Raw genomic sequence first — 20,812 nt, 5'->3', positions numbered from 1 at the left:
TTATTGGCTGTGATTCCATTTTAAAAGAACATCATATCACTTATCCATGTCATGCAGAAAAAGGTAGCAGGCAAATTACAAATGAAATTTACATTCACAAAGTCTCTACTTTAAATCATCTTCTGGCTGCTTGGAAGGTACTGCATGCATCTTGGAGACACCTGGGGGCATTTCTTTTAGAAAAATGCACCAGCTAGTTAGAGTTTCGCCTTTGTGTGTGTATGTATGTGTGTGTATGTATGAAAACAAGCATTTTTTTTTTTTAGAGGACAGTTACTGAAACATTTTACCGACTCAGCACATGAAAAACATTATCTTGGTAACAGAGTAAAACAGATACAGACACATTTCAGATACATAGGACATTACATTCAGGTCACAACAGTTGATTGCAAACAACAGTTATATTGGTGCGGTAAGCTTGTCAAAAAGATGTGTTCAGCAGCATTGGTATGGTCTTTCTTTGACAAAGGGAAGGGGCTAGGGAAAAACTAGGCTAACATACAATACTAGAAACATAGACAGAGAAACGCCAGAGTGATTTAGCACATGATCTGTTCTCTTTTTTTTAACACAGAGTAGCATTCATAATTAATATTGCAGTCTAATTTCATATGGCTTTCTCTAAAGATAGATGTAAGTCCATGAAGGGCAATGTCAAACTAAATTAGCTGCCCTCCACAAAGTGGAGACCTCTTGATTTTTTTTATTAAACAGAAAGGCCCTGGAGTTATGAAGGAGAAAGTATGGCAAAAAAAAAATTAAAAAAAAATGGCTGCCCACCTTTCTGTGTAAATAAAAACCAATTAAAAACAGAAGACCTCATTTTCCTGAGATTGAACATATTGGTGATGCAAATAAAACGATGGCATGGAAAGACAAAGAGATATTCAGAATCCAAACAATGAACCATGTTTCTCTTTGGTCTTGTTTAAGTGCTTTGACATCTGACTGAGCACTGAGCATGTGGCATTTTTACAGTGCTCTTCACGTTCATGCACAATGCAAGTTAGCTGAAGGGGCTGGGGGTGATGATTGTCAAATTCGGGGTTGGGGAAGTGCCCATTTCAATTTCATTCAAAGCTGTTGAGGCACTGTGGAGCTGGAGAAACCCTCTGAGCTGACCAATAACTTAGTCAAGGTCCAAAAAGTAATTTGAGGCAAATCTTGTCAGCACATGCTGCCTTTCTCTCCCATAGGGACTGACCTGTATGTAATTCACAGGCAGAGTACCCTATCCATCAGGTTTCTTTACTGAACGAATGACAATATAAAAACTGTGGGCTCAGACCTGCTCCCCCTGAAGTCCATGGTCAATGGCAAACTCCAGTTGAGTTTAATGGCAGAAGGACTAGACCATACATTAGGAGCTCAGGTGAGAGGGATATTGGCTACAGCTGGGATGAGCTGGGAAACCCTACAATGGTTCTGATGGCACCAGTAATAGACCTTGTGAATTTTGCTAGACAAATGACTCTCCCAATTCTGCTTTATGATCCTGATTCCAAGCCCAGTGGAAAGACTACATAGGCCCCATATTTTTGCTCAATTTCAGTCTCCTAGGAGGCCAAATCAAAAAGGGGAATGGAACTTTTAAAAAACAAACCCACTTGTCCCCCCAGGAGCAGCAACACTTATTCCTGATCCGTGAGACCATGCAGCACAGGCTCTTGTATTAGCTACTCCAGGACCCAATCAGTGAATGGCTCAACCGCTGTGGCCCATTCGATTAAACCAAAGTCTTGTAAAGTCACCTAGAGCTGGATATAATGATGTATTTTCTCTCCGCAAGGCAGACCCTGAAAAACCCAACATAGAACAACAAGAGAAAAGAAAAGGCAAGACAGCAGGCACTCGGGAATAGAGCTTGCATGCTTGTGTCTCGGGAATAGAGCTTGCATGGAGAGGAAAGCAAATCAACGCTGATGGCCAAAGGATGACTGGTGTCTAAAGCAGGAGCAGAGTGAGCAATGTCCATTTACTTTGTGGAACCTACAGTAGTTTTTGCAGTCTGCTGGGGGTGAGGATGGCTTTAAGGATGAGGAAGGATTTTTATACTTTAAATGGAAACAAGCGGGAGCTTGCTAGCTCTGGAAAGGGAGAACGGAGCGCTTTCATTAGGAAATGACAAATCACTGACAGCTGCTCTGGTATCAAATCTAGGCACACAGATAAGAAACAATGCGGGCGATTGAAGTCTGAGCAGGGAAATTCGTATCTTTAGTGAAAGCGAGGGCAAACAATACTGACGCTATCTTAAGAAGTCACAACATTCTGCTTTTGCCCATGGGAGGCTGACCTGCAGCTCTCAGCATCCAGCACACAACTTTCCTGGGGCTGGTTTTCTAAATCCCATTCCTACTCTAGCGAATTCTCTGGACACTGACTTCGAAGGAAAGCAAAAGTCCGCCAGCATGAGCTAGGGCTTTGGAGCATGCTCATTACACCGGTCCACAAGTGGCAGGGAGTGTACATCCCGTAGGCCGTCTGTTGCAGTTGGTATGTGTGGTTCTATGGGTGATGCTAAAGGGACTGTGTTTACAGCCTTGTTCCACCTCCCTGCTTAAATCCAGCACAGCTTGCTCCTGCCTGGCTCATGTAAGAATCTAATTAGGAGCCCCATTCAGAAAGATGCTTAAGCATGTGCCTAGCTTTAAGCAGATGAATAGTCTCACTGGAGCCAATGGGATTGCTCAAATGCTATCTGTGGCATGTAAGGACCGAGTTCTCTGCTGCTACTCAGTGGGTGTAGCGCCGCTCACTGCAGGGAAGTGTAGTCTGTCTATACCGGCAGAGAATCTGACCCCAAGGTTTTATCGAGCTCAAGAAAAAATAAAATTCAGAATGGGTATTCAGAGCAAAACCCCTCAGGCCAGACTCACAGGGAATAAAGCAGGCACACTGCCACTGAAGTCAACAGCAATGCACCCACCAACCCCAGCCTGAATTGGCACCAGTCCTACAATTTGGCTGTTGATGAACAGGATATTCTACAATGGCAATCCCAGGCGTACTTAACTCAACAGTCGGTTTTATACTAGCAAATAAAAACGTCTCGTTCTCAGCACCAGTTGGCAGCAGGCACACAGAGCTGAATTACGTCTCCTACTAAATCTGCATCTATGGGATATTTTCCCCGCTGCCGTCCATGCTAAGTGGCTATTTACTTGCAAATATGTTCGAAATAACGAGTAACCATTTGTTTTCCAAGCCTGGGCTAGCACAGGGCATGTGGCAGTGTAATGCTGCCAGACAAATGATCAGCTTGTTAGAAGTCGCCTGAGACCGTTTCTTTTCTCATGAGATCAAGACATGGTGCTGACCAGAAGCTCCAGACATTTACAGTGACTGAGCTGAGAGAGTCCCAGAACCGAAGGTCAGCTCTACAAATAACAGACCAGATGAAATGATGAATAACTGTGTAACAAATAAGAGTGTACACATATACTCACTGCGGTAGCAAGACAGCATCATCTGGGGACAATGTGTTGTCTGACACCATTAGGTTGGGAGACATTCTAAATCCATCTGAATCTGAGAAGGTTTTAAATGTGACAGTACGAGAGTCCTGGTCCCACCTTCCCATCACTGGGTAAATACGCAAGGGTATTTACTGGGTAAATACCCAACGATGCCACCCAACGTTATAATAATACTTAGCCCCTGTGCAGCACTATACAAGCATTCACCTGTTGACCCTCACAACATCCCTGTGAGGTAGGTAAGTATTATTATCTCCAGTGTATAGATGGGGGGACTGGGACAGAGAGGTTAAGTGACTTGTTCAAGGTCACAGAGGGAATTAGAGTCAGAATGGAGACTAGAACTCAGGAGCAGTTCCTGACCCTGGTCCTGCTCTCTGACCAGAAGCCCACCCCTCTCTGATGCTACCTGGGGGAACAGAGCATAGCCACAGCATTTGCTGGAGCTGGAATGCCATTCCTGGAAACACAGCTGGGAACGGCATGATTGAATATGCCACTGGGGATCTTTGCCGAAAGAGGAAGGTTGGGGAGTCTAAGTATCCACTCCACTCAGTGGTGGGCTTATAAGGCCCCTGGGTTGGGAAGTTCTGTACTACAACACCACCGAACCAGTCTGGTCTAGATCTAATGACAGCACCGTCCACACTACACTCTGGTCATGCTATTCATTGTATGGCTATTCCCAAAGCAACAAGACTCTTGCTTAGATTCTGAGGCGGCTGGTTTCTACCATCAACACCTGGTGAGGAAGGCTCAGCTCTTCCACAGCTCTGAGAATGGTGTTGGAGATAGGAGTTGCACATGGTTCACTTTCCAAATGATCTCTTATTTATGAGGGTTATGGAATAAAATGGAAAAGGTCTGTTTCCATGGGAGATGGAGGCATCCCTTGCTACAAGAGATGTACCCAACAATGAACAACCAGGGTGGCTTGATCAACTATCATATTAAAAATTATAATAATAATTAAGGAAAATAAAAGAAGCCACTGCTCACTGTTAGTGAACACTCCTTCCTGCTTTGGGTGGAAACAAACATGAGGCTTTTCCTTTGCTCTGTTTAATGTACAGTTGCCTTATTTAACATACATAGTACTATGGCTTATAATAAAAGTTGTGTAGACTGCAGCTCATTAATCCTTACATCCATTCAGAGGCGTCTACTGGATGTGACTATGTACAAAATAGGAATGGATGGAATCTCAGGGGACCAGGGGAGAGGTCGGGGACGGGGGTTAGAGTGGAGGAAGAGAGTGGGGTTGTGTGATGTGTGGCAAGATTGTAAATTCTCATTTGAGAAATCCATTGCTTTACTGTTCATGACAGTCTAACAGGCTGCAGCCATTACTTCTTGAACATGTCTTGAAGAGGGCCAGGTAGATATTTGATGACTGTGTCTAGAATGCTCTCCTCTTCCTCCTCTTCCTCATCCCCACAGCCGGGGGGTATGGCCTTCTTTGGACGTGTCAGACTCCCCTCAGCATTGGCTTCCAGTGCGGCCTGGGCCTCGGCTTCTCTTTCTTCCTTCTTCTTTATCCCGTACTGCAAGGGGAAAGAACATACTGTCAGACACCCAGCGAACAGAGCGGCGGAGGACATGAGGGGGTCCATCAAACATTGACATTTGCTCTGACAAGGATCCTGGCCCACTGCAGCGCATGGTGTTAAATAATCATGAACCTTTAAAAAGGAATTTGCTTCCAAATGTCAGCTCAGCCCTGCTGTAGAAACCTGAGGTGCTAATGAAAATAAAACTATGCCTCTGACTGCTGCAATATCTGCATAATTGTTAGCAGCCTTCTGTTCCCTACATAGGGAGCAGAGACATCCTGTTAAAAGCAGCCCCTCCTAACCGCTGCCCATTACTCTAATGATTATGTCCCTCACCAAGACAATACAAACTTGTGTTTTTTAAACTTTAAAACGTTTGGGTGGCATTATCCATAGTGCTCAGTGTTAGCATAAGGGAGTGTCTACATGGAGACACTCAGGAAAGTTAATCTGAATTCACTTTTAAAGTGGGTTAGTTAAACCACATTAAATGCCTGGGTGGATGCCCCTATTCGGTATTTACAGTGGCCTGAATATAGTTTAGCTTAATTTGCTTTGAAAGTGAATTAAGCTAAACCAAATTCAGGAAACTTTAATTTGGAAGAGCATCCATACAGTGGTTTAATGCAGGTGAACTAATGCACTTCAAATTTACACCTTGTCAAATTGGATTAACTTTCCTGAATCCAGGTCTACACTGCAAACCTGTATCACTATAATGATGTTGCTCGGGGCTGCGAAAAATCCACACCCCTGAGCGATCTAGTTATACTGACCTAGCCCCCCCCCCCCATGTAGACAGCACTGTGTTGACGGTACCTGAAGACAAGCCCTGAGTGTCCCCGGGTAGACAAACCCTAATACTGAACCTGCAAAGTCAAGGGGAGCTTTATCCCTGGGAGCAGAGTTAGGCCAACACTGCACAATTGAGAAGGACTCAACGCAGCACAAGACTTTGGTATGTCTACACTACAGAGAATACACCGGCATCACTACAGGGCTGTAGCTATGTCAGCATAACCCCATCGTGTAGACACAGCCTACACTGATTGAAATGATTTTTCTGTTCGTGCAAGAACACCATCTCCCTGAGCGATGGTCGCTAGGTTGACAGAAGCACTCTTCTGTGGACCTACCCCAGGGGTTCGATCAGCAAGCTACAGGGCTCAGGGGTGTGGATTTTTCACACCCCTGACCAAGTAGTTTCGCCTACCTCAATGTTTTATTTTCTATCCTGGGACCAGGTGGTAACAGCACTGCGGAGAAAAAAATGATTAGCAGGCAACAGCAATCCATGAAAGCAGAGGGGTGAGTTTAGCAGAACTGATGTGGCCCCGTACCTTGCCTCTTCCTTATCCTTTAGATAGGAATGAGACCTTTTAGCTTAAAACATACCTTCTTCTGAGCTGCAGCCTCTGTAGGCACAGCAAGCTTCCGTACTCCTGTGTACGAATCTGACTCATTACTGTTTGAACAGAAACATTCTCAAGCCTGCAAGTGGAGAGGAGATTTGCTACTGTCCCTGAGAATTAAAGTCATGAAGCCGAGACTCTACATGAGTAACAGAATTTTATTCTAGGGTTCTATATTTAAACAACAGCATTCACTAGAGAAACATAAGACCTGCCAGACTGGGTCATAGAATATCAGGGTTGGAATGGACCTCAGAAGGTCATCTAGTCCAATCCCCTGCTCAAAGCAGGACCAATCCCCAATTTTTGCCCCAGATCCCTAAATGGGCCCCCGCAAGGATTGAGCTCACAACTCTGGGTTTAGCAGGCCAATGCTCAAACCACTGAGCTATCCCTCCTCCCTGCCCCTTTTTTTTAAATACAAATATTTATTTATTTATTTTTAAAAAGTATCCTGTCTATGACAGTGGTCAGAACCAGGTGTTTCAGAAGCAGGCATAAGACTGGAAAGATCTTGGCTGCCAAGATCTGGGTTTGACCCACCTCGAGGAATAATTTCTATACCACCACTCCCAATTCCCCGATGGCCATTACACTTTTCAGGGTAGTTTCAGACGTTCCTGTTACTTCCAGAAGAAGTTGCTTTGAGTTTACGGGAATATTAGAAAAAAGCACTTCAGCTCCAAGTTATGTACAAACCTACAGCATCCAAAATACCTTTAGGGCACTCCTGTAGGCTCATTTTCATTTCAATTTAGCTGAATGGGTGAAGAGGAGTCTAGAGGTAGCTGAGATTTTCTGTGGGAAGACCTGTCTGCCTGCTCTGAATGCATCCATATCCCTTCCTTCCATCTTGCCCACATTCTAATTAAAGCCCTGAATGGAATTAAGATTAAATTTGATACAGCAGATTCACAGGGTGACTAACTAGCCTGAACCTCTGTAAAGGCCAGCAAAACACTTTGCAAGAATAAGTGTTTTTGAAAAGAAAATTACATGGGAGTTCAAAGAGCTCAAAGGATCAGAGTGGCACAAAGTGCTCTGTATTTTCCTGGTACCATCAGTACAGTGCGGTGGAATAGGCACGCTGCAGATGCACTTTTCATGATTTGCTCTTTTTATTTCTCCCATTACATAGAGCTGGCGTAATTTGTTGTAATGCCAACAATTCAGCTCCAGCCTCTCGCAAACTCTACCAGACCAAAGTGTGGCAGGTCTCATCAAGAAACTCCTCAACATTTTCTATTGAAGAAAAGTTTCCCTGCCTTCCCTCCCCCTCACCATTTGATCTGAGAGTGACAGATTCCCAAAATTAATACAGGAGATTAAAGGAACGCTTTCCTTAAAGTCCAATTAATTGCAAATGCCAGCCCCCTCTTATGTGTGTGTCGGGGATATTCGCCTCATTATTTTACCTCCGTTTGATGCTAGGCAGCACTCGAATATCTTCCATTCCAACCCAGGGACATTCCAGGGAAAGGTTTGTGAAGACAAATTATTCTGCAGTTAGGTGAGGGGCCGGTGGCGGCCGTCGTGTGCTAGCCGATGGGGCGCGGACGGAATGGCCGCTGGTGGGGCCCCGCAGAGGAAACAACTCCGTGGGCTGCTCTGTGGTGTTCAGTTAGCTGACAAATGTTAGATTATCTCCATCAAATATGCACGTCCCCAGACATGCCTTTCGACGGAAATCCCTCTCATCCCTCGGTTCCACCGGCTCTCTGAGTGGGCGACCTGGTTCCGCCCCCCGCGTTAGTCCTCATTTCTCGAGTCTGCAGTGGTCGGCGGAGTCTGCGGCTCTGTGGCAAGGAAAGGCGAGCGCAGAGGTCCCAAGGATGCCCCTTGATAACTCTCAGAGGCGTTTGCCTTTCCGAGCGCCCGTAGCCTGAAAAAGCCGGTGCCTTTGTACGAGCCACAGAGCTGCTCGGTTTCAATCCTGCGCTGCGCAGGGGGCGGCACCCCGGGGTGCAGAGGGCCAAAAGGAAGATTCTTCCCCGCGCACCTTGCACGTTCAGTCTGTAGAGTGGGGTGGGGACTGTAGAGCCGGGAGTCCTGGATGGCGCTGCTCACACCTGTTTGTTCCTCCCCAGAAGCGGGCATGCGATTATCCACAGAGCGTCCACAGGCTCCGGGCCGCGGGAGAGCCGTGAACCATCGCCATGCGCGCCCGCTCTGATTGGACTGCCCAATGCGGCGTGTGTGGACAGCACCAGGCGTGCGAGCTGGACCGGGCAAGCGCATACCCCGGCTGCGGGAATGGAAGCCTGATGCGCCCAGCACACACTGCAGTCTGAAGTCAGCAAAGAATTTAAGCATGTGCGTAAGTATAGGCACATGGGTAAGTCCCGCTGGCTTCAATGGGAGTGAAGCACATTTAAATGCTTTGCTACAACGGACCGTGGGCAACGAATCAGGATTAGGGCTACTGAGAAGCACAAGAAGAGACCGCATGCCTCTCGCCAGGGCTGAATGGTCAGCCCGAGAATTCCTTCCGCACGCTTAACCCTGCCCTACCCAGCCCACAGGGGCGCTGGCTGCCCCCCTTAGCACCCCCCCCCCAGCTCTTTCCACCAGCAGATCTCAAAGCCCCTTCCAAAGGGAGGTCGGTACTATTATCCCTGTTACAGATGTCTCATCTCTCCTCACACAGCCCCGTCTGTTATTCCCCGTTCACCTTCGTTCCCACAAAACCGAACGAGAACAACAAAACACGAAAAAGCAAGTTCCGAAAAGATTGCCGATGGCCTTTTCTGTTCAACTGTATGTATGGGGAGCTTTAGATTGGCAGCAGAAGCTAAACCAGTGTGGCCGCTCCTCCTGCGAAGAGCTTCCCGTCGCAATTACGAATTCTGGCGACCGCATGGGCACTGTTCAAATTGAAACAAATTCACAGTCCCAGCTGGGCTGCGGCGCAGAGCTGGAGTTCCCTGTGCACCGAAACACGCACAAGGGGGTGGGGGGGGGGGAGGGGGGAGCGATACTTACAAGAGCTAAACATCTGGTTTTGCATTGAGTGAAACTGACTTAGCTTCCCCAGGTAGCCAAAGCCAGGTCAGTTTCGCTTCCGCTGCAACATGATTTAAATGCTCATCAGGCACCTTTCCATTTGAAGGATATTCTGTGATTGTCCCGGAACAAGCAACCAATTACATAGATCCGGAAAGGTTTGCTTGGCATGCCACTTGCTTGGTGCTTATATAAGCTTGTCTCAGAATCAGCTGCTGTCATCCTCTGCAGTTCACTTGACAGGCAACGAAATTAAAATAAACGGTGTGGGCCTGACTGGGGAAACCTGCTACTATGCTCGCAGTCAGTGAGTTAATATATTAATTTGGTGGTCTCTGGAAATATCCGTGCCTACTCCCGTCACCATTAAAGAATAATTACTATTTTGCTCTGTAATCATTTCAAACTATTTCAACTTTTTTTTGGCAGCTAATTATTTTGCTCTCACCTAAACTATGATTTGGGGTCCTTGCAAAACAGAAGTTAACACACTGAAACTATTTCCCTCCGCAATTTCTCTCAAGTTTCTCTCCACAGCACGCCAGGGTGTGAATCTACAGCCCCCCGGCTTGCCGCGGTGACGTCCCACGTGGGCCCAGCCACCGAGTGTGGCTTGGGTGCGACAGGACTGTCACTGCACCGTAGCTGTAGATTCGCCCCCTGGCTTGCTACAGGGAATCATAGACGATCAGGGGTGGAAGGGGCCCCAGGAGGTCATCCAGTCCAACCCCCTGCTCAAAGCAGACACACAGTAACTTGCCAGGTAGCCACGTCAGGTGTTTATGTTCAGAGCAGCTGTTGGAAGAAATTCTCAAGTTGCCGCAAAGTTAAAAATCCATCTAAGAGGGACCAGCAGCCAAAAATACAAATGTCCGTTCCGTGGATGAGATCTCCAGCGGGTGTTAATTGGCAAGGAAATTGACGTTGCTCCATTGAGGTCAATGGGACAGATTCCCAGCTGGTGTAAACCAGTGTCACTCGATTTATGGCACTGGGGTAATACCCGCTTAAGGATCTGGCCCGTTATCGCTTAGCCCAAATATGAAAGATTTCCTTAGATGAACAGTAGAGACCATTGGTGTTAACTGTCGGTATGTCCTGGCACACAAACTGCCCGCCATCTAGCCAGGACTACTCTAATGAGGGGGCTCTGTGCCCTCCCTGCCCCCAGGCTGCCCCTGAATTCTCTCAGGGGAATGCCTAGTGGGTTCAAACGTGCCGGGATTTTGGATGGTGCCAATATATGCCGTTGCATTTGGACTTACGAATCGTTTCTTTTATAATAACAAAAAACCTTAATTCTGAAAAAAACAAAACCCCACAACAGTATGGGTCTGTTTGTTTGGGTTTTTTTGCTACTTTGTTCGTATTAACTAATTTAATTCCATAATGAAACTCAGACAAGTCAGAGGTGGGAGGGAAATAATATGGAACATCACTGGGGATACATTTTACTGTGGGAGAGCTAAGAACCCAGCACCGCAACGGATCCATTTAATTTCTGGCTCTGCCGAGGGCTTATGAGGTCAGCACATGAAAAGGATTCACATGTGGTCATCCCAAATGACTCTGGAGGGGCTGCCAAACTAAACAGAGCCTGGCAATCTCGGTAGTGTGGTGGGTTGAATGGAGAAAGGAAGGTAGAGAAAGGATTTTTAGATAACATAAGGGGTACATATTTAGCACCGCACACGGGGAATTATGCAGCTTTCACCGGCTCCCCGGGCACAGCACAAAAGCTTTTCCCTGAGTTTGAATTTTAGTATCACACAGTCCTGTAGATTTCAGTGCTGAGTCGTTCCCGTGTTGATTAAGAGTTTATTAATGATAGAAAAAAGCCAGGCAGAACCTGGTCTGCCTGGAAAATGTGCTCCAAGGCCAAATGGTCGGGTTGAGCATGCACAACTCAAGAGCAAAGCAGTCAGGGTACAACAGAGACAGGAAATAAAATACCAGGAAAGATGGCAAAAAGGAAAGGCGGTCGTTTGGTGATGGGCGGAGTTTTGGATCTCACCCCCTCCCGTCTCTTCTATCTGCTTAGTGCCTCAGGTGAGCTCAGGGAGCAGAACTTACCACTAGGGGGCTGCACCCTGCAGAGCTTCCGGGGGCTGAGCTCATTGCATATAGACCAATGTCTCCTTGCATCCCTCCACTCCCATCCCCTTCTATTTCTGGGACTCCCTGGAACTCCCCTCCCCCTGCCCTCCTGGTAGGCGCTCTGTGTGCCGCCTGCTTCCCCTCCACCACATGCCAGGAGGTCTGTGTGTCCCCCCAAGGTTCCCCTCCCACCCCTCCAGGCCAGGGGCTCTGTGTCCCCCCCCCGGGTTCTCCTCCCCCCTTCCATGCCAGGGGCTCTGTGTGTCCCCCACACCCAGGTTCCTCTCCCATGCCAGGGGCTCTGTGTGTCCCTGTTTGCCCCCAACATTCTTATGCTGGAAGGTTTTAATGGCTGCCATCCAGCCCGGAGGCGGATTAAGATTCACTGGGGCCCTGGGCACAAAGAGACCCCGGAGACCCAGGGGTGCCAGAATCGGGGGAGCCAGGGGGGGGCCATGCCCACCCACTTTTTAACATGGTGTAGTAACCTTGGGCAGGTGCAGAGCGGCAAGGGCTAGGCTTAGCAAAAGGGGAGCTGATAACGTGATCAGCTCCCCACCGCAAAGCCCAGCCCCTGCGAGCAGCACTAGCCTCTTCATGATAGGGGGCTAAGGTGGGCCTTACGCCCCACTCACCATGGGGCCCTGCCCCCTGCTCCTCCCCTTGCCCCAAAGCCCCACCCCCTGCCCTGCCCAGGGAGCCCGGGCCGCTGTGGGGAGACCTGGACCCTCCACCTGCCCTGGGCAGTGCGCCCTGGGGGGCGGGGACATGGGATGGGGGCTGCTGTCGGCCCCCCCACAACACCCCTGCCCATGGCCAATTTTTATGTCTATTACAGTGGTATGTAGCGACCGCAGCTGCCTTTCTGCTCGGTGCTTTCCCTGGCATATCCAGGGACAAGCCTCCGCCCAAAGGACTCGCAATCTAAATAGACAAGCCAGACAGAGGCCTAACACAAACTGGCTCAGCTTTGCCCAGCAGGTCAGTAACAGAGCTAGGAACATGACTTAGGTCTCTGCACTCACAGCCCAGGGCCCTAGCTAGTAGACCATGCTCTGTCTCTGTGTGGTGTAACATGCTCTTTGGGGCAGGGGCCTGGTTTCATAGAGCTCTGCAAAATGCATAGCTCCCTGTGAAGGGCTAGGTAACTAGCAATGAGAACTATTCATCAGAAATCGGGGTGGGGATTTCCCTGTCTACACTGAATACATTAGAGCTCGGAGCCCCTTGCTGATCCCACTCAGTCAATGGCATGATTTATGCCGTGTGCTGGTATTCAGTGTGAGATAAAAGGGGTGGAATCTGGCTCACCCTTCCCCCCAAAAGGCGTCTAACAGTGAAGCTATAAGTAGCTGCCAGCCAGTCTGTTCATTACAACACAATAAGATTTAGAAGCAGGATATATGCACTGCCAGGCATTGAAAGAAAAATCAAGGAGGGGTGTTCTGGGCATTCCCCCCCCCCCCCCCCATGTGGCTGTGTTTTGCTTTGCCAGCATTTTAGAGCAGGTCCATGGCAGACACCCGTGTTTATTTCTCTAGCTGACTTTGCTAAGGCTTGCATTTTTCAGAGTGTGTTATGCCCCGATCACTTGCACTTGCATATTTCTAAGCTTCTCTTAATTCACAGCTAGTTTGCAGCTGTGTCTTAGCGGCGCCCTGTTCTTCCGCATATTTTGACATTAAGGTGAAACGGTTCTTTCGCTCAGTATCTATTTTTTGCTCCTGTTCTAAAAACCCCTTGTAATTTTACATCCTAATTATCCCAAGGATTACAGAACGTTTTCATGGGATGACCCCACTGCCACAAGCAGGCAGTGATCTAGGGCTGTGCCAGACAGCTTGGGAGAAATGAGAACAGGCCTGGTGCTAATCAGCTCCTGGGAGGAGCTGGATGGACTGTTAGCCAGTAGCACAGCTCTTAGGTTTCAATCCTAGCCCACTGAAGTCAATGGGAGTTGTTCCACTGTCTTGTATGGAAGCACAATCATGTCCTTAACTCACCAATCAAGGTACCAAATGCCTGTTTGTTTTGATTTAGGGAAATTATTACTATTGTTTCACTATGAAGGCTTTAAAAAGCAGGCTCAAATGCACGTCACTGATAAATGCCATGGATTTCCATGCCACTACTTGCATCAATATAGGGCCCAGTTCTGCAAGGTACTTAAGCGCATGTTTAATGTTAAGTACTTGAGGTTGAAGTCAATGGGACTGTGCATGTTCTTTATGTTAGGCATATATGTAAATGCTTGCTCAATTCATAGATTCATAGACTTTAAGGCCAGCAGGGACCATTCAATCATCCAGTCTGACATCTCCTATAACAAAGCCCAGAGAATTTTATCAAGTTCCTCCTGTACTGAGCTCAATTACTTGCGTGTGACTGAAGCCGAGAGGCAGCCGGCTTGGAACAGAAGACTTCAGGAGATGGAGAATCCATCACTTCCTCGCCAGTTTGGTCCACTGTCAATAAGTTGGTGCCTTGTGAAGGCGTAAACAGGCACCAAAGGGCTTTGGATCAGGCCCAGAGTGACTGACTGAATCATTCAAAGGGGATCTGAGAACAAAGCCCTGGTATAAACCCAAGTACTGCTTGTGGATTATTATCCCAATGAACTGGCTTTCCAGCTCATAGGGCTCTGTTACCAGCACTGCAAGGAGCACCACTGGAAGTGTCTTTAAGGGTCTGCTGGTACAGTTCCACCCAACCCCATGGTCACCTACTGAGGCAGCTATCATGAGCTATTTCTAGGTGCTAGCTCATGTCTGTCTTCCTTCCAGGCAATTACTCCTCCCAACTGCTGGGTAGATATACCTCAGAGAGAGACCCAGGTTCAACCAGTCAGAGGGGGTACTCGAACCTGGGTCTCATGTACCCCAGGGTCGATCCTTAACCAGTGGGCTATTGGGTATCCTAGTCTTGCAAACTCTTTCACCAGAAATTCCATCCTGGATTTGCCACCCCTGCCTGACACAAGGCTCATCAAAACCGATATGTTCCCACAGTTTCAGGTTTGATGAACTGGCTTTTTCAGACCAAAAAAAAAAAATCGACAAAGTCTAGGCCAGCTCGAGTTTTCAGCTTGGGAACAAGCATTGCTCTTTGTGAAAGGTGAAAATGACTCTTCCACAGATCCCATTCTTCAGTCGGAGGATCAGTGCGGGTGCTGGTGGATTCAACAGGCACCAGAAATGAGAAAGGAAATTGAACAATGTTCAGAAAATGAAGGCTTTTGAAAACGAACGTCTAAAATTAACTTATTGAATTGCTCTTCAGTGTCTTTTGTGACAAAGTTCCTGCTCTACTACTGGCGGATTTGCTCACCTTGGAGCTTCACAGCAGCCCTCAGCTTGGCCGTTTTTCTGAATTCACAGTCCAGGTCGACTCCTCCTGTGTCTGACCAGGAGTTGGGAGGATTTGGGGGGAACCCGGGCCCGCCCTCTACTCCAGGTTTCAGCCCAGGGCCCTGTGGAATGCAGCTATCTAGAGTGCCTCCTGGAACAGCTGTGCGACAGCTACAACTCCCTGAGCTACTTCCCCATGGCCTCCTCCCAACACCTTCTTTATCCTCACCATAGGACCTTCCTCCTGGAGTCTGATAATGCTTGTACTCCTCAGTCCTCCAACAGTCTGCGTTCTCACTCTCTGCTCCTAGTGCCTCTTGTCCCCAGCTCCTCACATGCACACCACAAACTGAAGTGAGCTCCTTTTTAAAACCCAGGTGCCCTGATTAGCTTGCCTTAATTGATTCTAGCAGCTTCTTGATTGGCTGCAGGTGTTCTAATCAGCCTGTCTTAATTGTCTCCAGAAGGTTCCTGATTGTTCTAGAACCTTCCCTGTTACCTTACCCAGGGAAAAGGGACCTACTTAGCCTGGGGCTAATGTATGTGCCTTCTATTACTCTCCTATAGCCATCTAGCCTGACCCTGTCACACTTTGAATAGTCGGTGTGCCCTGCCTGTTGAGATGGCAGTGGGATCAGGTCTGCCTTCAAGTTCTCCAGGTTGTGCGGTGGGACCAGATTTGACCCATGGCAACACTATGTCGGGAGTAGGACCAAGCTGCTGGTTCTGAGATAGTAAGCTCTCTGAGGCATGGACTGTGTTTTTATTAGATATATGTACAGCCCCTAGCACAATGAGATCCCAGTACCTGCCTGGGGCCTCTGCTTGGTCCTGCAACACAAATAACAAAGATTGCTACTTAGAGCAGGACCAAGGCACAACTATGTCATTGGGGATAACGAAGCCTGGCCACTCTCCACAGCACTTCTGCAGAGTATAGAATATGGTGTCTGGTGCATTAACAATTACAAAACTATGGGGGGGAAATCACTGCAGGCCCATTCAGCGGTAGGAGCTAATTATTTCTGAAGAGCTGGGACTGTGACACGTCTTTGCTGTTGGAGCTTCAAAGCAAAACAGACAGCAAGAGAGATGGCTAGAGGGAGAGAACAGAAGAGATAATGGATGAGCCAAATGACTCCTTAAAAGGAATGGACAGAAGATGAAGGTAAGGGAGAAGATGCAATTATAACACACAGGAGGCACCTGCGTTGGAAGTTAGAATCCCATTTCCTACTGGTTTTCATACACCCTCAATTCTGCCTCCTGATCACTGACACTTAGAATATCCAGGTTCCACCCCTGGACCAGTGGTGTTGTATATTGTTGCACAGAACATTTATTCCTGGGTGGGAAAGGGGTGGGGGGGGGCTGATTTGCTTCACCAAGCAGTGCAACAATTAGCATCCAGTTCTTTATATATGCAAATGGTGCAAAGTCCTGGTGCTAACAACAGAGGCTTGGGTGTGGGGCAGGCACACACACACACACACACACACACACACCAGGCTCAAGGCATCAACCCCCAAAACACTTGTGTCCTGCCTCCTCCCAGTACAGCAAGAACAAATCAGAGCTGTTCAATCTATTATAAGCAACCAGGATGCTCCATTAGGCACAGTCATCTGCTTTGCCAGACCCTGCTTGCCAGGTGTGAAAAGCTCTATTTTCCTTTTCACAGTCTCATCCATTATTTTCTCAATTACTGCAGTAGCTCTGTAGTGCTCATAACCCAGGAGCACATGTCTGGGCACGTTATGAGACAGGCCCCATGTGGATGTTCCTGGCTCAGTGCTGGGAGGAGCCGATAGCTTGGCTGTCCCAAGTGACGCGTGACGTTGATGCCATCAGCCAGCAAACGAGAACACCTATCTGCCCCCTCAGAGGAGTTCATCTGCAGCTTGGGAGGCTCAGGGATTGCTCCTGCTCTGTGTTACTGAATTAGTGCTGGTTGGACATGCAATTCTGAGGATTGCCGCATTGATCACAAGAACCTTCACAAACCCATGAATCAAAGTCAAGTGATGTTCAGAAGCTAAATCCCAAGTGGCTAATTCTTCTGCAGGTCAGCGATTGACAGCTGAATTATTTCAACGCTCCCTGTATGGCCTCTTCAGAATTTCTAGGGAACCGCTAATAATGAATTACAAAACTTTTGAAACGTGTTCTGTCTCTGGTGTGTTACATTTGTTTTCAAGTAGGTGCAGTTGATCTTCACATTACAAGTTTATGCTGTACTGTACATTTGATAAAAGTGCTCAAAGTACTTTGAATGTAGTACCCACTAAGCAAAAGTGACAGAGCATAGTACATATGACCACAGTAGGAGAGTGAAATCAAAAGGCATTGTAGCAAGTCTTCAGATATATTAAGGCTGTTATAAAGCGGGCTGTGATCAATTGTTCTCCACGTTCACTGAAGGTAGGACAGGAAATTATGGGCTTAATCTGCAGCAAGGGAAACACAGAAAGATTTTCCTAATATCTAACCTACCTATACAGGTAGTTAAGCTCTGGAACAGGCTTCCAAGGGAGGTTGTGGAATCTCCATCACTGGAAGTTCTTATGAACAGGTTGGACAAACCCCTGTCAGGGATGGTCTAGGTTCCCTTGGTCCTGCCTCAGCACAAGGGGCTAGACTAGATGACTTCTCAAGGTCCCTTCCAGCCCAACATTTCTATGATTCTATGAAGTGATATTATTGCCCAGAAGACATTAAGTCCCTCTCTAGCCCAAATTCACTTTTCCAGTTGAGATCCACTACCACAGAGGCTGCTCCCTTATCAGCCTATGTTCATACATTGCCACCTTCATTATAGACTCTAAGCACCTCACATAAGCAACATCCCTGCAAGGTAGGGTAATATTATTCCCATTTTACAGAGGAGGAACTGAGACCCATGAGATAAAGTGACCTGCCTGATATCACACAGGAAACCAGTGGCAGAGCTAGGACCTGTCCAGTGCCTCACCCACAAGACCATCCTTCCTTCTCTGTGGATACCTTCACAATCACTGAAGACTCTTCTCAAACAGAAGCACACGTCCTCCTCACCAAAATGATGCTCTTTGTCAACTGGATTCTTGGGAACGATGCCAGAGACCCACTGACTTTGTTGCTGTGTCCTTCCCCAAGCCCACTGCTCTCTTATGGTCTAACAGGGTGCGGAGCTTCCTCTTCCCTGGTTCTCTAAAGCAGAAGAAATATAATGAGGTTGTGCTGACTCCCCCTGGTTGAGCTTCAAAATAGAGCTGTTAGCCAGAGACATAGAAAGGGGGCCAGCCAAGCATGAAGATGATCTTATGGATTCATATCTTTCATCATAAAGCAGCAGTTGGGGAGAGTTGAGCATCTCTCAGCAGCCAGCCAAGGAAGGGAGCTTTCAGAAGCAGCAGCTGTCTCTGTAAGGCAGACGTCTCTCTTTCTGTGATTCCCAGGTAAGGTGTCGCAGCACTTTCCCCTCTCCTGTGTAGCCCATATGTGGAAGTTACACTGGCCTCAATGCTGACGTTCCCTGTGGGCCTTGTATGCTCTGTGCACAAGGTGGAGCAGCACTGCGAGATGCAACAGGAGGGCCCTAGGGAGTGCGATCACATCTCGCTCCAGTGATGGTCTCAGTGACTCTAGAGTCTATTGCTGACTAGTAGCTAGCAGAGCATTCATCCAGCTCATGTGGCAGAGGCCGGGGTTTTTCTTGTTGAAGATGCTGGGTCTGATCTCCAGGGACCATTACACCATGAACTCTCTGAACTCCTGGGGGCAAAGCTGGAGGGAACACGGCCCCCAGGATGACCTTCCCCTTGGATAATGGAACCAGCTATCATGCTTGCATCTGTGCTTTTCCAGGTTTAGTGCAATCCGGACGGCAACAAATTTTTTCAGGCAGACGGGGACACAGAATGTTCCTAGATGCACATTCCACTGGAATTCCAATGGAGCATGGGGTCAATATGTGCTCAGCACCCATGATGCAATTGCCAGGAGGCCCAAAGTGTTGCTTTGCAGCACGTTTCATAAAGGAAGTCTGTCTTGAATAGCTTCCTTGAATGGAAGGGATTATTGGACATGCATTTTGACAGTGTGTTAGGCTCATCCAAAGGTTCCATTTATTTATTTATTTTTCAATTGCCTCTTCCAATTTTTCCGAGTCAGTTTTGCAGTCCGGGCAGCAAGGCACAATCCTGCTTTGCTAAAAGCTCCGGGGAGGTGAGCTAGGTGATTATCTAGTACTTGTTGTGAGACGAGTTCGGTTTTCTAGGCAGTGCTCTTGGGATTTTGCTGAATACAATCAAACTGTACCATTCCCTCTTGTGTGGATCCTCTCATTATAACATTCCGCCTGATAATACATCTGAAGAGACCATGAGGCTGAGTCAAGACTCACTAAAATCAAAGGCGATTAATCAATTATTTTCAACCCTTTGAATTGAACCTCACTCTGAAATGCAAAAAACGCTTTTAAATCCCATTAGAAAAGCAAGGAAGAGTAAAAACCCTTTCATGGGAATGCTTAGAAGAAGAAAAAAGCTTCCAGCAGCAAAGAGAATTCAATAAGATCATACTGCATGTTTATTTACTTGTCACAGCCTTTAAACAACAACAATCCCCAGCTCTTTCCATCGGTAGAGCTCAAAGCACTTTACAAAGGAGGTCAGGATCATTCCCCGTTTTACAGAGAGGGAAACTGAGGCACAGGGAGATGAAATTACCTGCCCAAGGTCAACCAGAAGACCAGAAACAGGATGAGCATGCAGGTCACCTGACTCCCAGTTCAGTACCTGACCCACCAGGCCACAAAGAAGTGAGAGGATGGGTCAGTCTTCAGAAGAGAGACTGGGGCTCAGGGCACCTGGGTCCTATCCGGATTCATTGTATGAGCTTGGACCAGTCACTTCACTGCTGTGTGCACTGACAGCAGAGGTGATTTACAGCGGGAAAGGGGGCTGAATTCATTTAACGTTTGTAAAGCACTTGGAAATCGTTGAATGAAGGTCTCTGTGCAAGAGCAGTTGTGGTTACATCTTGAACAACTTTAGCTAGCAAAATGAAAGATAACTACAGTCTGAAAGGGACCCTCTCATGCCTTGTAGGACCAGAAGTTATGTTAAAAGCTTTTTGTATGGCAAAATTTGGTCTACAGAGCCTTTGTGGGTGAAAAGAAAAGGAGTACTTGTGGCACCTTAGAGACTAACAAAATGCATCCGATGAAGTGAGCTGTAGCTCACGAAAGCTCATGCTCAAATAAATTGGTTAGTCTCTAAGGTGCCACAAGTACTCCTTTTCTTTTTGCGAATACAGACTAACACGGCTGCTACTCTGAAACCTGTCTTTGTGGGGTGAGTTACTGAATAATAAAAACCCACAAATGCACCAACCTGCACCAAACTGGGAGGCAGTATAGTCTAAGGGATAGAGCACTGTACTGGGAGACCTTGGTTCTATTCCCAGCTCAGCCACTGGCCTGCTGGGTGACCTAAGGCAAGTCATGGCGCCGCCCTGTGCCTCAGTTTCTCCATCTGTATAATGGACATGCTGGTACTCATCTCCTTTGTAGTGCGCTTTGAGCTCTACTGGTGAAAAGTGCTATAAAAGAGCTAGATATCATCATATTTATAAAATGCTAACAATACCTAGCCCTTACGTATGCTAGAGAGAGTGTGATTTCAAGGGCATTGCTTGTACTTGAAATGATCAAGGCATTATTTTCAAAATTATTAAAACCCCCTGTAGGTCTTAAACTAATCTCTAACTATTAGGGGTTAGGCAGAGATTGACCCCTCGTGGGGTGGGGCAGATTACCCCACATCTACCTACTGGTGGTTTCTGTCACCTTCTCTGGAAGCAGTTGGAACTGGCCACTGTTGGAGATAGGGTTGTTATTATTATTATGTGCAGTACGACCGGATCTAGAGTTCAGG

At 47.4% G+C, this 20,812-nt stretch overlaps 1 protein-coding gene across 1 annotated transcript in view; it reads right to left on the bottom strand.

Moving 5' to 3' along the window:
- Positions 1-242: 242 nt before the first annotated feature.
- The window catches only part of CPLX1 (complexin 1), a 211,743-nt gene continuing 191,173 nt past the window's right edge, over positions 243-20,812 (bottom strand). The window contains exon 4 of the mRNA XM_074953588.1: positions 243-5,026. Coding sequence (XP_074809689.1) covers positions 4,829-5,026 — 198 coding nt within the window. The 3' untranslated portion in view covers positions 243-4,828. The remainder of the gene's footprint in view (positions 5,027-20,812) is intronic.

Source organism: Natator depressus, chromosome 5, assembly GCF_965152275.1.
Source record: "Natator depressus isolate rNatDep1 chromosome 5, rNatDep2.hap1, whole genome shotgun sequence".
Classification (NCBI taxonomy): domain Eukaryota; kingdom Metazoa; phylum Chordata; order Testudines; family Cheloniidae; genus Natator; species Natator depressus.
Note: the sequence above shows the minus strand (reverse complement) of the source record. Positions and strands in the feature narration are given on the sequence as shown.